The sequence below is a fragment of the Lepus europaeus genome, chromosome 7, assembly GCF_033115175.1.
Source record: "Lepus europaeus isolate LE1 chromosome 7, mLepTim1.pri, whole genome shotgun sequence".
Classification (NCBI taxonomy): Eukaryota; Metazoa; Chordata; class Mammalia; order Lagomorpha; family Leporidae; genus Lepus; species Lepus europaeus.
In genome coordinates, this window is record NC_084833.1 from 626,455 (window position 1) to 640,424 (window position 13,970).

A 13,970-nucleotide genomic window follows, 5' to 3' on the forward strand; every position below is an offset into this window, starting at 1 on the left:
TCCAGAGGGCTCGGAAGTGGATGCACCCTGAGGGCCGTGCAGGCCTCAGGCCTGGGCCTGTCCCTGGCTCTGGCCCGGACACGGGCCAGCATCCTGTCCGAGATCAGCCCCTGGTCCCGCCCTGCCCTCACGCCGACGCCCCTCTGCCCCGCAGCCCGGAGACGTCCAGCAAGACCCCAACAACAAGTGCACGTTCTTCAGCTGCACGAAGTTCCACGGCCAGCTCATCTCGTCCCTGTCCAACGTCACCTGTCCTGAGTTCGACCCCAACAGCTGCGCCCCGGTGAGCGGCCGACAGGGGCGCCAGCGCCATGTGCTCGCTGGCGGCGGAGGGCTCCCCGATGCCCTGGGGTCTGGTCCCCCCTGCTGGGACGGTGGCCTCTGGCCTTGTGCAGCTGGCACGGGCTGGGGGACTCGGCTGGAGGAGGCGCTCCACGCAGGGGGCGGGGTCTGGGTCTGGGGGCCCCGGGCTCAACGTCTTCTCCCTGCAGGGCACCATCACGCTCATGGCCAACGGATGCTGCAAGAAATGTGAGTGCAGCCCTGGGCGGGCAGCTCCCGGGCACGGCCTGCAGGGGGCGCCTCCGGGCCCTCCCCTCCGTTCCTGTGCAGCTGTCACCTGGGGCCGGCTGTGCCTGGGGGCGGGGCAGAGGAAGTGATGGGGAGGGAGTGGGGGTGGTCCCCACCCTGAGCCCCGCCTCTCTCCCCCAGGCACCCCTCGCAACCAGACCGTGGTGCCCTGCGCTGCCGTTGCTGTCACCAGAGAGATCTCCCACGCGGGCTGCAGGAAGAACGTCACCGTGAACGACTGCTCCGGGGCCTGTGGCACCTTCGCCAAGTGCGTCCCGCTCTGTGTGCACCGGGGCGGGGCGGGCGGGTGGGGCGGGGCCACAGGGCCTCACCTGCCTCTCCCCCACCAGGTACTCCGGCAAGGCCAAGATCCTGGACTCCAGGTGTTCCTGCTGCAGGGAGGAGCGAACCAGCCGGCGCCAGGTGGCCCTGGACTGCCCCAACGGCGGCTCGCTCACCTACACCTACACCCACATCGAGAGCTGCCTGTGCCAGGACTCCATCTGTGAAGCCTTCGGGCGCCGCCGGCGCTCCGTCGCCGGGCTTGCGGGCGGGCTGTGACCGGGCCTGTCCCCCGCCGCCCGCCCCCGCTGCCGCACGTCCCTCCCCAGCCTGCTGCCTTGCTTCGGGTATTTATTCTCTGAGTGTCGCCCGTGACTTCCTGGTAATAAACTTGGCAGAGACGCTGTGCTGGTTGGCTGCACTTGGCGCTGCAGGGTCTGGTGTGGCCGCCGTGCGCGGCTGAGGTTGGGGGCCCCTGGGTGTCCTGGGAGACACCACAGCCTGGGCTGCAGCAAGCGCTCCTACCCCCTGGCTCCCCCCGCCCACTCCTGGCCTGGGCCGGCCCTTCCTGAACCCCAGAGGACGGTCCCCAAGTCCCCCCTAGCCAATTCCAGGGCTCTCTGCCCGGTGCCTCCCGGTGCCTCCCGGGAGGGTGGCCTCCCCTCTGCTGGGCAGCCAGACCCCCACTTCCTGCCCTGCACCCACCGCCCCCCCCAGCCCCAGGGAGGCCAGCGGCTGAGGCCAGTCCAGTGGCCCTCAGCCTGTCCAGAGACCCGGGCCCCTCAGACAGCTGGGACTGGGGTTCTGGGAGGGCCCCTGGAGCCCCCACCAACCCCCTATGGGAGCCCAACCCTGCCAGGCTGGGGACTTCCTGGGCGGGGCTGGGTGCCGCTGGAGGCCACCCTGGGGCGGCTTTGCTGAGAGGCGGGGGCCGGGGTGCAGCCCAGCTGTGGTCCACCAGAGCCCAGCTACCGGAAAGACTCCAGCCCCAGGCCTGAGCTGGGCCCTCCCGCTGCCACGAGCACTGGGCGATGTCCACTGCATCGGCCCGCCTGACCCCTGCCCTCCTGGTGCCCTGTCCCTCCACAGGGGCGTCACAGCCCAGTGTCCACTGCCCCTCCACAGGGGACATCACAGCCCAGTGTCCACTGTCCCTCCCCAGGGGACGTCACAGCCCAGTGTCCACTGTCCCTCCCCAGGGGACGTCACAGCCCAGTGTCCACTGCCCCTCCACAGGGGCATCACAGCCCAGTGTCCACTGTCCCTCCCCAGGGGACGTCACAGCCCAGTGTCCACTGCCCCTCCACAGGGGACATCACAGCCCAGTGTCCACTGCCCCTCCCCAGGGGACGTCACAGCCCAGTGCCCACTGCCCCTCCACAGGGGACATCACAGCCCAGTGTCCACTGCCCCTCCACAGGGGACATCACAGCCCAGTGTCCACTGCCCCTCCACAGGGGACATCACAGCCCAGTGTCCACTGCCCCTCCACAGGGGACATAACAGCCCAGTGTCCACTGTCCCTCCACAGGGGACATAACAGCCCAGTGTCCACTGCCCCTCCCCAGGGGACGTCACAGCCCAGTGTCCACTGCCCCTCCACAGGGGACGTCACAGCCCAGTGCCCACTGCCCCTCCACAGGGGACATCACAGCCCAGTGTCCACTGCCCCTCCACAGGGGACATCACAGCCCAGTGTCCACTGCCCCTCCACAGGGGACATCACAGCCCAGTGCCCACTGCCCCTCCACAGGGGACATCACAGCCCAGTGTCCACTGCCCCTCCACAGGGGACATCACAGCCCAGTGTCCACTGCCCCTCCACAGGGGACATCACAGCCCAGTGTCCACTGCCCCTCCACAGGGGACATCACAGCCCAGTGTCCACTGCCCCTCCACAGGGGACATCACAGCCCAGTGTCCACTGCCCCTCCACAGGGGACATCACAGCCCAGTGTCCACTGCCCCTCCACAGGGGACGTCACATGGCCCAGTGTCCACTGCCCCTCCACAGGGGCGTCACAGCCCAGTGTCCACTGCCCCTCCACAGGGGACATCACAGCCCAGTGTCCACTGTCCCTCCACAGGGGACATAACAGCCCAGTGTCCACTGCCCCTCCCCAGGGGACGTCACATGGCCCAGTGTCCACTGCCCCTCCACAGGGGACATCACAGCCCAGTGTCCACTGCCCCTCCACAGGGGACATCACAGCCCAGTGTCCACTGCCCCTCCACAGGGGGCGTCACAGCCCAGTGTCCACTGCCCCTCCACAGGGGACGTCACAGCCCAGTGTCCACTGCCCCTCCACAGGGGGCGTCACAGCCCAGTGTCCACTGCCCCTCCACAGGGGACATCACAGCCCAGTGTCCACTGCCCCTCCACAGGGGACGTCACATGGCCCAGTGTCCACTGCCCCTCCACAGGGGACGTCACAGCCCAGTGCCCACTGCCCCTCCCCAGGGGACATCACAGCCCAGTGTCCACTGCCCCTCCACAGGGGACGTCACAGCCCAGTGTCCACTGCCCCTCCCCAGGGGACGTCACATGGCTCAGTGTCCACTGCCCCTCCCCAGGGGACGTCACAGCCCAGTGTCCACTGCCCCTCCCCAGGGGACGTCACATGGCTCAGTGTCCACTGCCCCTCCCCAGGGGACGTCTCAGCCCAGTGTCCACTGCACTTCCCCAGGGGACGTCACAGCGCAGTGTCCACTGTCCACCCACAGGGGACGTCTCAGCCCAGTGTCCACTGCCCCTCCACAGGGGACGTCACAGCCCAGTGCCCACTGCCCCTCCCCAGGGGACATCACAGCCCAGTGTCCACTGCCCCTCCCCAGGGGACGTCACATGGCTCAGTGTCCACTGCCCCTCCCCAGGGGACGTCAGAGCCCAGTGTCCACTGCCCCTCCACAGGGGACATCACAGCCCAGTGTCCACTGCCCCTCCCCAGGGGACGTCTCAGCCCAGTGTCCACTGCACTTCCCCAGGGGACGTCACAGCGCAGTGTCCACTGTCCACCCACAGGGGACGTCTCAGCCCAGTGTCCACTGTCCACCCACAGGGGACGTCTCAGCCCAGTGTCCACTGCACTTCCCCAGGGGACGTCACAGCGCAGTGTCCACTGTCCACCCACAGGGGACGTCACAGCGCAGTGTCCACTGCCCCTCCACAGGGGACGTCACAGCCCAGTGTCCACTGTCCCTCCACAGGGGACGTCTCAGCCCAGTGTCCACTGCACCTGCACATCCAGAGGACCAGGCACAGGGTGGAGACGAAGCTGTTTCTTTTCCACATTTTTACTGTGATCCCATCCACCTCTGTTGACTCACACATGTGTGCCATCACTCACGTGTCAGCTCACACACACGTGTTATACATGTGTCACATCACAATGTTTCCTCACAACATCATCTCTCACACCCGTGCGTCGTTTCTCACACGCATGTTATCACACGTGTCATCACACATGTGTTTCCTCAGTGTCATCGCTCGCATATGCATTGTCTCACATGTGTGTCATCTCACACACGTGTTGCCTCTCACACACATGTCATCTCTCACACCCGTGCGTCGTCTCTCACATGTATGTTATCACACGTGTCATCACACATGTGTTTCCTCAGTGTCATCGCTCACATATGCATTGTCTCACACGTGTGTCATTTCACACACGTGTTGCCTCTCACACACATGTCGTCTCTCACACACGCGTGTCGTCTCTCACACCCATGTGTCATCTCTCACATGTTTCCTCACAGTGTCATCTCTCACGTGTTGTCTCACATGTGTGTCATCCCACACACGTGTTGTCTCTCACACACGTGCGTCGTCTCACACCCATGTGTGGTCTCTCACGGGGTCCCCACTGCTCCTGGTGCTGGGGGCGGAGGGGGTGGCCGCAGGGACTGGCTGGGGGTGGGGTGGGCCAGGGCCCCTCTCCTGCAGCTGGTCAGGTAGGGGAGAGACAGGCCTGCAGTGCGGGCTCCGCGGGGCCTTGGGCAGGTGCTGGGTAGAGGGTGGGCAGAGCCACTGCCGACCGCCCTCGTGTTGCCGGGCACGGGGGCGAGGCTGGCCCCGGAGACCCGGCCTGACACACCTGGCACCTGCTCCAGGCGTGGAGCGCGGGGTGCTGAGGGCCTGCCGCCGATGGCTGACAGCAAGCGTAGGCCCCGGTGCTGTCTGGAGGCCCAGCATAACCGCCCTGTCCTCCGGGGTGAGGCTGGGACCCCGCGGGGCCGGCCGGGGCACAGGGGCTCAGCCGCCGCCTGCCATGCCCGTGCTGTCCCAGTACCCGGGCCCCTGTGCGGTGGGGCTCTCGGCTTCCGGCTTCAGGCCACCGAGGCCTTGGGGAGGTGACCAGAGGATGGAAGACCTCTGTCCACCCCCACACCCCGACCTTCAAACATAATTATCAAAAAGAAGCAGGAATCCTGGCTACAGCTCGGCCCCTCCCAGACTCTCGCATCACACACTCGGGCCCCGCCCCGTGGCGGAGGTCTCTCCCGAGGAAGCCAGGACCCCACCCCAGCAGGTGAGCGTTGTCCACGTGGGCGCCCGGCGGGAAGTGGGCGCGCATGTCCTGCAGTTCCCCGGGAGCCCGCTGGGGGCAGCACAGCCGGGGCCGAGCCCTCCGGGGCGGGTGGCCGTGGTCGGCGCTGGCCCTGGCCAGTGGGCAGTGCCTTCTCCGTGGCTCCCGCAGTGGGTCCCTTCCTCGAGGCTGGAGGAGACGACCACCATCCCGGGAATTCGCAGTGCGTTTTTAACGAGGTTTTCCGTTCAGGGAAAAGCCCACCTCACTGGTACTGCTAGTCCCCCAAGGCAGATAAAGCCAGATGAAGCACCCTTCGAAAGGGTTGAAAGCTCATTTAGGGAACAGCACTGTGGCACAGCTGGTAAAGCTGCCGCCCGCAGTGCCGGCATCCCTATGGGCCCTGGTTTGAGTCCCGGCTGCTCCACTTCCGATCCAGCTCTCTGCCATGGCCTGGGAAAGCAGTGGAGGCTGGCCCAAGTGCTTGGGCCCCTGCACCCGCCTGGGAGACCAGGAGGACTCTGCGGGGGCCAGGGAGGGGCCGGACGGGCTGTCCCGGAAGCAGCTGCCCCCCACACCACGCACTGCCGTCTTCGAAGTGGGTTGAAGTTGCGACTTCTCACGGAGACTGAACGAACCTGAAAGTCCTAAAATGGCCAGAGAGGGGGTTCTGAGTCTTGTCACCCCCACCGGGTCAGCAACCACTCAGCATCGCTCTCGGAGAGAAAGGGTCAGGTCCCGGCTCTGCTGAGTGCTCCTGTCTCCGTCTTGAACACCTGTTGCGGGTCCATTAGCATGGGATTCACGGGCAGCGAGTGGCTGGATCCCAAACGCAAACCCCGCGGCGGGGTGGGCGGCGTCCCCGAGGCACCGGAGGCCTCCCAGCTCCCTCCCATCCGGACGTTTGGACGAGCTACGGAACAGGAGGGATCCGCGCTTCTCGCCGCCACCCACGGGGCATCTCCTGGGCTTTGCCTCCACTTCCACGGAGGCAGGGGTTTCCGTCTCGCCGTCGCCCTCTGGTGTTGGGGCGGCCACAGGGCCCCTCGTGGGGGCAGGGGCTCAGCCAGGAGGTCCTCGCCGAGAGGAGCAAGGGATGAAAACCACATCGCAGCCGCGAGCCCAGCTTAGGGCGAGAAGAGCACGGAGGCAAAAGTCTCAACTTCCGGCTCTTTGGGGAGCACTGGGACCAGGGAGCCGAACCCAGTCTGGGTTTTCTCAGCTGAGCAGGGACAGACGAGTGAGGACAACTCCTGCGGTGTCCCCCGGGGAGGAAGCCGTGGGTGGCCGAGTGACTGCCCTGGGAGAGAGCCGGCTCCACCTGGGGTGCGGGGTTGTCGGGGCACAGTGCGCCCCTCCATCTGCTCTCTGGTGATGTTTTCAGCACCTTGATGAATTCCGTCCGCATCTCTTCAGATCCAAGAGTGCCGGCCTCAGCCTGGGCAAGGTGGCGCCACGAAGGAAAGCGGGTTCTAGTGTGTGGCCCCGGGGGAGGCAGGATTCAGTCTGGTCCTGGGAAATCCACTGCGCGGAGGTGGTGTCCCCGCACTGCCACCTGGCGGCGGGATGGAGGTTTACACACCGCTCCAGCTCCTCGCTTTCTCCGCACTGTCACCTGGCGGCGGGACGGAGGTTTACACACCGCTCCAGCTCGCTGGTTTCTCCACACTGCCACCTGGTGGCGGGACGGAGGTTTACACACTGCTCCAGCTCCTCGCTGGTTTCTCCACACTGCCACCTGGCGGCGGGTCGGAGGTTTACGCACCACTCCAGCTCCTCGCTGGTTTCTCCACACTGCCACCTGGCGGCGGGTCGGAGGTTTATGCACCACTCCAGCTCCTCGTTTCTCCACACTGCCACCTGGCGGCCGGACGGAGGTTTACACACCGCTCCAGCTCCTCGCTGGTTTCTCCACACTGCCACCTGGTGGCGGGTCGGAGGTTTACACACCGCTCCAGCTCCTCGCTGGTTTCTCCACACTGCCACCTGGTGGCGGGTTGGAGGTTTACACACCGCTCCAGCTCCTCGCTGGTTTCTCCACACTGCCACCTGGCGGCCGGACGGAGGTTTACACACCGCTCCAGCTCCTCGCTGGTTTCTCCACACTGCCACCTGGCAGTGTGCACTCTGCTCCGGCTCCTCCTGATCTTGTGCGGAATCATTTCTGAGCTGTCGGTCGGGGCCGCCTGTCCTACCTGCATCCTCTGGGACTTGGAGGTTTTCCCTGAGCAGAGACCTGGCAGGAAAGAGCCCCCCCCCCCGTCACACTGATGAGCGACCGGAAGCTTCCCTCTCAGTGTCTTCCTTTAAAAAGGGAAACATATTTTTTGAAAGGTAGAGAGAGAGAGAGAGGAGTCTTCTATCCACTGGTTCACTCCACAAATGGCTGCAAGTGCCGGGGCTGGGCCAGGCCAAAGCCAGGAGCCAGGAGCTCCACCTGGGTCTCCCATGTGGATAGCAGGGCCCAAGAATTCAGGCCACATTCTGCTGCCTTCCCAGGTGCGGTAGCAGGGAGCTGGATCAGAAGTGGAGCAGCCGGGACGTGAACTGGCACCCATATGGGCTGCCGGTGTCGTAGGCAGGGTCCCATCTGCCTGGTTAAGGCATCTGTATTCGGATGTGGGTCACATCTCTTCCAGCTCCGTAATTCTGATTTACGTGCTGAGAAAAGCAAACCCGAGAACACAGTAGGTGCTTAGTAAGTGCACGCCGCTGCCTGAGTGTTCAAGGCCCAGGCTCCTCACCCAGAGACGGCTCCTGTCCCACCCAGAGCAGGGACCCCACATCTCCACTCGCCCCCCAGGTACCTGCAGTGGGCCCAAGCCAGGCTGCAGCTCGGAGCCACGCGGGGGCCACTGCCAGCTGCCTCCCCAGGTCGGCAGGAAGCTGGGGTCGGAGAGAGCTGGGGCTTGAGTCCTGGGGGCGAGGAGGGCGTTAGCCACGAGAGGCCCGAGGCCCCTTGGGGACAGCTGTGTGACGCCGGCTCCAGCTCCGGACTGCAGCTTCCTGCTGCCCAGGGACTGGGAGACCTGGACTGAGCTCTGTGGTCCCATCTGGGCCCTGCCCAGCCCTGCGGGCTCTTGGGTGCACAGTAGTGGGGATACATCTCCCGCCTCCCAAATAACATTAGACAAGAGCCTTGGTGTTTGGAGCTGGCTGACCTTGTCACCGTGTCGGAACCCGGTCACCGAGGGCAGCACAGCCACGAGATGTGGAGTGAGCCACAAGCCCCTCCCCACCGGGGGGCAGGGGAGGCCAGGTCCGCACTGGGAGGGCAGCCGGATTTTTTTATTTGTTTACTTCTTGTTTGTTTGAAAGGCAGGGGGAGAGGCAGGGTGTGGTCTTCCACCCATCGCTCACTCCCCACCTGCGGCAGCCAGAAGCCCGAGCTCAACCTGGGTCTCCCATGTCGGGGGCAGGGGCGCGAGTCCCCCGGCGGGTGGCTGCTCCCCCCAGGGCGCTCACCAGCAGGGAGCTGGGTCAGACACAGAGCTGGGCCTCAGCGCCAGGCCCTCCGACAACAAAAACCCAGCCCTGACTTCTAATTGATGAATTTTTACTTGTTTGAGAGCAGGGAGAGAGGCAGACACACACAGAGAGACAGACAGCCAGGGCCAACCCCACACTGAAGCCAGGACCCCGGAGCTCATTCAGGTCCCCCGCGTGGGTGGCTGGGACCCCACGAGCCATCGTCCCTGTCCCTGGGGCCTGCATTCGCTGGGAGCTGGAGCTGGGAGTGACGCCGAGCCTGGAGCCCGGCGCCGCCATATGGGATGAGGCTTCCCAACGGTGGGTTAACTGCAGGCCAGACGCCTGCCCCAGGCCCCTGGTTTCAAGATTTATTTAATTATTTGAAAGGCGGGATTACAGAGACACAGACAGATGGACACACAGACACACAGCAGAGAGACGGAGGTCTTCCATCTGCTGGGTCACTCCCCAGATGGCCGTAACAGCTGGGGCGGGGCCAGGCCAGGGCCAGGCCTCCCAGGGTGGCGAGAATCCTTGTTTTTATGACAAATTAACACAGCACGTGGCCTGATGCCAGAGGAGCGATTCCCGGGCTTACGACATTCCTGGGAGCAGCTCCACGCACGGATCCAGAAGGCGCTGGAACCACGGTGCGGGAAGTGGCGCTGGCGAGACGGTGGCATGGTGACCGTAGCCCTGGTCCAGACCAAGGCTGCTGGCTGTGCCCGCCGGCCAGGAGCCGCTGGGCTCTCGGCTCGGTGTTCCTGTGACCCCATGGTTCCCGGGGCCGGGTGGAGCCTGTGTCGCACCTGACTCTGACATCGGCGGCCCCTGGCCCCTGTCCTGTCCTGTCCTGTCCCCTGGCCCCTGGCCCCTGGCCCCTGTCCTGTCCTGGCCCCTGCCCTGTCTCCTGGCTCCTGTCCTGTGTCCTGGCCCCTTCTGCCTGTCAGCCCGGCCAGCATAAACGTAGCGTCCACCCAGCCCTCACCGCGTGGAGGACTCGGCCGATGTACCTGCTCAGCTGCCGAATCCCCCTCCCTCCCAGTCCCCGCCCCTGTCCTCAGAGCCCGGGCAGCAGCGGGGTCCCCGTGGCCCCTGGGGACTGGTGGCACACACTCCTCGACCTCAGCCCCGGGTCGCAGCTGCCCGTGGTCCACCCTGCCCCGGGCCCCTGCCCTCACCTATGGGCGGCAGCCGGTCCCAGGTGCTGGAAGGCGGCTTGTCGTCGGCTGCTCCCCGTGGCTGACGGGACGGGGGAGTTTCATAGACTGACAGCCTGGTTTCACCGGCCGCCCCCGCCCCCGCCGTCCCGAGGCCTGGCCCCGGCAAGTGGGGACCCTCGCCGCCCGCTGCCCGGCTGCTGGGTGACTCTGGGAGCTTCCGTGAGCCCGTGTGGCGGAGGTGAGCTTTCGGGGGTGCTGCCTGTGTGAACCTGCGAGCCGAGACAGCCTGGGTCCTTATCCTGGGCGGCTTCAAGGGCGCGGGGGTGGGGGCGAGCGGGGGCAGGGCCGGGGCTGCGGCTGGGGCTCGGCTCCTCGTGCTGCTCCGGCCCTCTTGTCAGGGCTGCCTCTGACGACTGCGCTCGGCCGAGAGGCTGTTTACTCTGGGGACAGGTCTGGCCCTCACCGGGCCGCAGGCTGCCGTTGGACGGGAAGCCTGACCGGGCACGGCGCTGAGGGCCCGACGCTCGCCCCGGCACGGCCGCCCGGGCCGCTCCCGCCGGAGGAGGAAGGGAACAGGCGCAGGCCGGCCGGGGATGAAGAAACGCTTGCGAACGGCACCACGGCGCTGCCGAAAATCCCGAGGAATCCACACAAAACTCCAGGAGCTGATGGGATACAAACTCGGCATCCGGGAGCCGAGCGCTGCGCTGTGAGCCGGCCACACATGTACGGCGCCACGGCTCAGACGTGCAGTTACTACCACTCGGAATGCTGGCCACGGATGCACGGCACCACGGCTCAGACATGCAGTTACCACCTCTTGGAACGCCGGCCACGGATGTATGGTGCCACGGCTCAGACGTGCAGTTACCACCGCTCGGAATGCCGGCCACGGACGCACGGAGCCACGGCTCAGACGTGCAGTTACCACCTCTTGGAATGCCGGCCACGGACGCATGGAGCCACAGCTCAGACGTGCAGTTACCACCTCTTGGAACGCCAGCCATGGACGCACGGAGCCACGGCTCAGACGTGCAGTTACCACCGCTCGGACTCTGACAGTCAGACTTGCAGCCAGCGGCGTGCATGTCAAGCCTGAGTGACAGACATCTAGAACATTCGTGCAATAAATCCGAGAGGGGCAGCCAGGCCTGACTGCGTGTCTGTGGCCGGGAGATCCACCAAAGTAAGCTTCCTGCTCTCCCCAAATCGATCTGTAGGCTTAATTCCATTTTTAAAAGATTTATTTTATTTACTTGAAAAGCAACGTGACAGAGAGAGAGAGAGAGAGAGAGAGAGAGAGAGAGAGAGAGGTCATCCATCCGCTGGTTCACTCCCCAGATGGCTGCAACACCCAGAGCTGTGCCGATCTGAAGCCAGGAGCCAGGAGCTTCTTCCGGGTCTCCCACGCAGGTGCAGGGGCCCAGGGACTTGGGCCATCTCCTACTGCCTTCCCAGGCCACAGGAAGGAGCTGGGTTGGAAGCGGAGCAGCCAGGGCTCGAGCTGGGGCCCACAGGGACGCCGGCCCAGCTGTGCCTCAACACCGGCCCTACTCCATCAGAGTCTCAGCGAGACGCCTGTGCAGGCACAGACAAGGTCACTCCACCAATTCTGAGAGAGAAGCAAGAGGAATCCCCTCCCCCAGTGCAGACGCGCCGTGGGGGTCTGCTGCTCGGGCCGCCTCCGGAGGAGTGGGCTCTTCCAGAAGGCTCTGAGTCCGGGGGAGGGGTGGGCCTCTGCCGGCTTCTGACGAGGCCTCGGGCTGCGGCACCCCAGGGGGACAGCAGGGGTGCAGGTGGCAGAGAGCAAACACCAGGGGGCTCTCTCACGAGCTGTGAACCCCAGGTATTCGTCACCAGCCGGAGGCCACGCCTCCCAATGCCATTCCATCCAGGCACGCACGGCCGTGCAGACAGAGCCGGGCAGGCAGAGAAGTGGCCAGAAGGGCACCGGAGCGGGAGAGAGCCCAGGGCCAGGGCCAGGGCTGGCGGGAGGGGCAGGTGGCTTCAGACGTGGCCCACAGGCCACACCCACAAAAGGCACCCAGACCGCCTGTCTCATATAAAAAGTGGCTCAAACTGGACAATGACTTAAACATAAACTGGAAAACCACATGGAGGCCAGTGCTGTGGCACAGTGGGCTAGGCCACGGCCTGCAGTGCCAGCATCCCGCATGGGCACCGGTTCCAGTCCCAGTTGCTCCACTTCCCACCCAGCTCAGCAGGTGCAGTGGCCGAGTTCTCTGCATGGCGAGGGCTGTGTTTACACTGGCTGGGCTTGTAGAAGGTCCAGAGATGAACTCTTACAGGGATGCAAAATAGCTCCGTGCAAGAATCTGGGCCAAATGACCGGGAGCCATGGATGGTCCAGCTTCAGCATCCGTGTCCCGGGAGCCATGTGAGGGTTCGGCTTCAGTGTCCGTGTCCCCAGAGCCACGGATGGTCCAGCTTCAGCGTCCGTGTCCCGGGAGCCATGTGAGGGTTCGGCTTCAGTGTCCGTGTCCCCAGAGCCACGGATGGTCCAGCTTCAGCGTCCGTGTCCCGGGAGCCGTGGATGGTCCAGCTTCAGTGTCCGTGTCCTGGGAGCCGTGGATGGCCCAGCTTCAGCGTCCGTGTCCCGGGAGCTGTGGATGGTTCGGCTTCATCGTCCGTGTCCTGGGAGCCGTGGATGGTTCGGCTTCAGTGTCCGTGTCCCGGGAGCCGTGGGTGGTTCGGCTTTAGCGTCCGTGTACCGGGAGCCGTGGATGGTCCAGCTTCAGCGTCCGTGTCCCGGGAGCCGTGGATGGTCCAGCTTCAGCGTCCGTGTCCCGGGAGCCGTGGATGGTCCAGCTTCAGCGTCCGTGTCCCGGGAGCCGTGGATGGTCCAGCTTCAGTGTCCGTGTCCCGGGAGCCGTGGATGGTTCAGCTTCAGTGTCCGTGTCCCAGGAGCCGTGGATGGTCCAGCTTCAGCGTCCGTGTCCTGGGAGCCGTGGATGGCCCAGCTTCAGCGTCCGTGTCCCGGGAGCCGTGGATGGTCCAGCTTCAGCATCCGTGTCCCGGGAGCCGTGGATGGCCCAGCTTCAGCGTCCGTGTCCCGGGAGCCGTGGATGGCCCAGCTTCAGCGTCCGTGTCCCGGGAGCCGTGGATGGCCCAGCTTCAGCGTCCGTGTCCCGGGAGCCGTGGATGGCCCAGCTTCAGCGTCCGTGTCCCGGGAGCCGTGGATGGTCCAGCTTCAGCGTCCGTGTCCCGGGAGCCATGGATGGTTTGGCTTCAGCGTCCGTGTCCCGGGAGCTGTGGATGGTCCAGCTTCAGTGTCTGTGTCCCGGGAGCCGTGGATGGTCCAGCTTCAGCGTCCGTGTCCCGGGAGCCGTGGATGGTCCAGCTTCAGCGTCCGTGTCCCGGGAGCCATGGATGGTTTGGCTTCAGCGTCCGTGTCCCGGGAGCCGTGGATGGTTTGGCTTCAGCGTCCGTGTCCCGGGAGCCATGGATGGCCCAGCTTCAGCGTCCGTTTCTGGGAGCCGTGGATGGCCCAGCTTCAGCGTCCGTGTCCCGGGAGCCGTGGATGGCCCAGCTTCAGTGTCCGTGTCCCGGGAGCCGTGGATGGTTCAGCTTCAGCGTCCGTGTCCTGGGAGCCGTGGATGGCCCAGCTTCAGTGTCCGTGTCCCGGGAGCCGTGGATGGCCCAGCTTCAGTGTCCGTGTCCCGGGAGCCGTGGATGGTCCAGCTTCAGCGTCCGTGTCCCGGGAGCCGTGGATGGTCCAGCTTCAGCGTCCGTGTCCCGGGAGCTGTGGATGGCCCAGCTTCAGCGTCCGTGTCCCGGGAGCCGTGGATGGTCCAGCTTCAGCGTCCGTGTCCCGGGAGCCGTGGATGGTCCAGCTTCAGCGTCCGTGTCCCGGGAGCCGTGGATGGCCCAGCTTCAGTGTCCGTGTCCCGGGAGCTGTGGATGGCCCAGCTTCAGCGTCCGTGTCCCGGGAGCCGTG

The 13,970-nt window shown here is 65.4% G+C and overlaps 1 protein-coding gene across 1 annotated transcript in view; it reads left to right on the forward strand.

The window, feature by feature from the left end:
- Positions 1-10,725, forward strand: part of MUC2 (mucin 2, oligomeric mucus/gel-forming) — a 36,087-nt gene extending 25,362 nt beyond the window's left edge. Inside the window, exons 46-51 of the mRNA XM_062198504.1 lie at positions 155-283; positions 492-531; positions 712-838; positions 921-1,080; positions 9,871-9,877; positions 10,511-10,725. Coding sequence (XP_062054488.1) covers positions 155-283; positions 492-531; positions 712-838; positions 921-1,080; positions 9,871-9,877; positions 10,511-10,725 — 678 coding nt within the window. The remainder of the gene's footprint in view (positions 1-154; positions 284-491; positions 532-711; positions 839-920; positions 1,081-9,870; positions 9,878-10,510) is intronic.
- Positions 10,726-13,970: the final 3,245 nt, after the last annotated feature.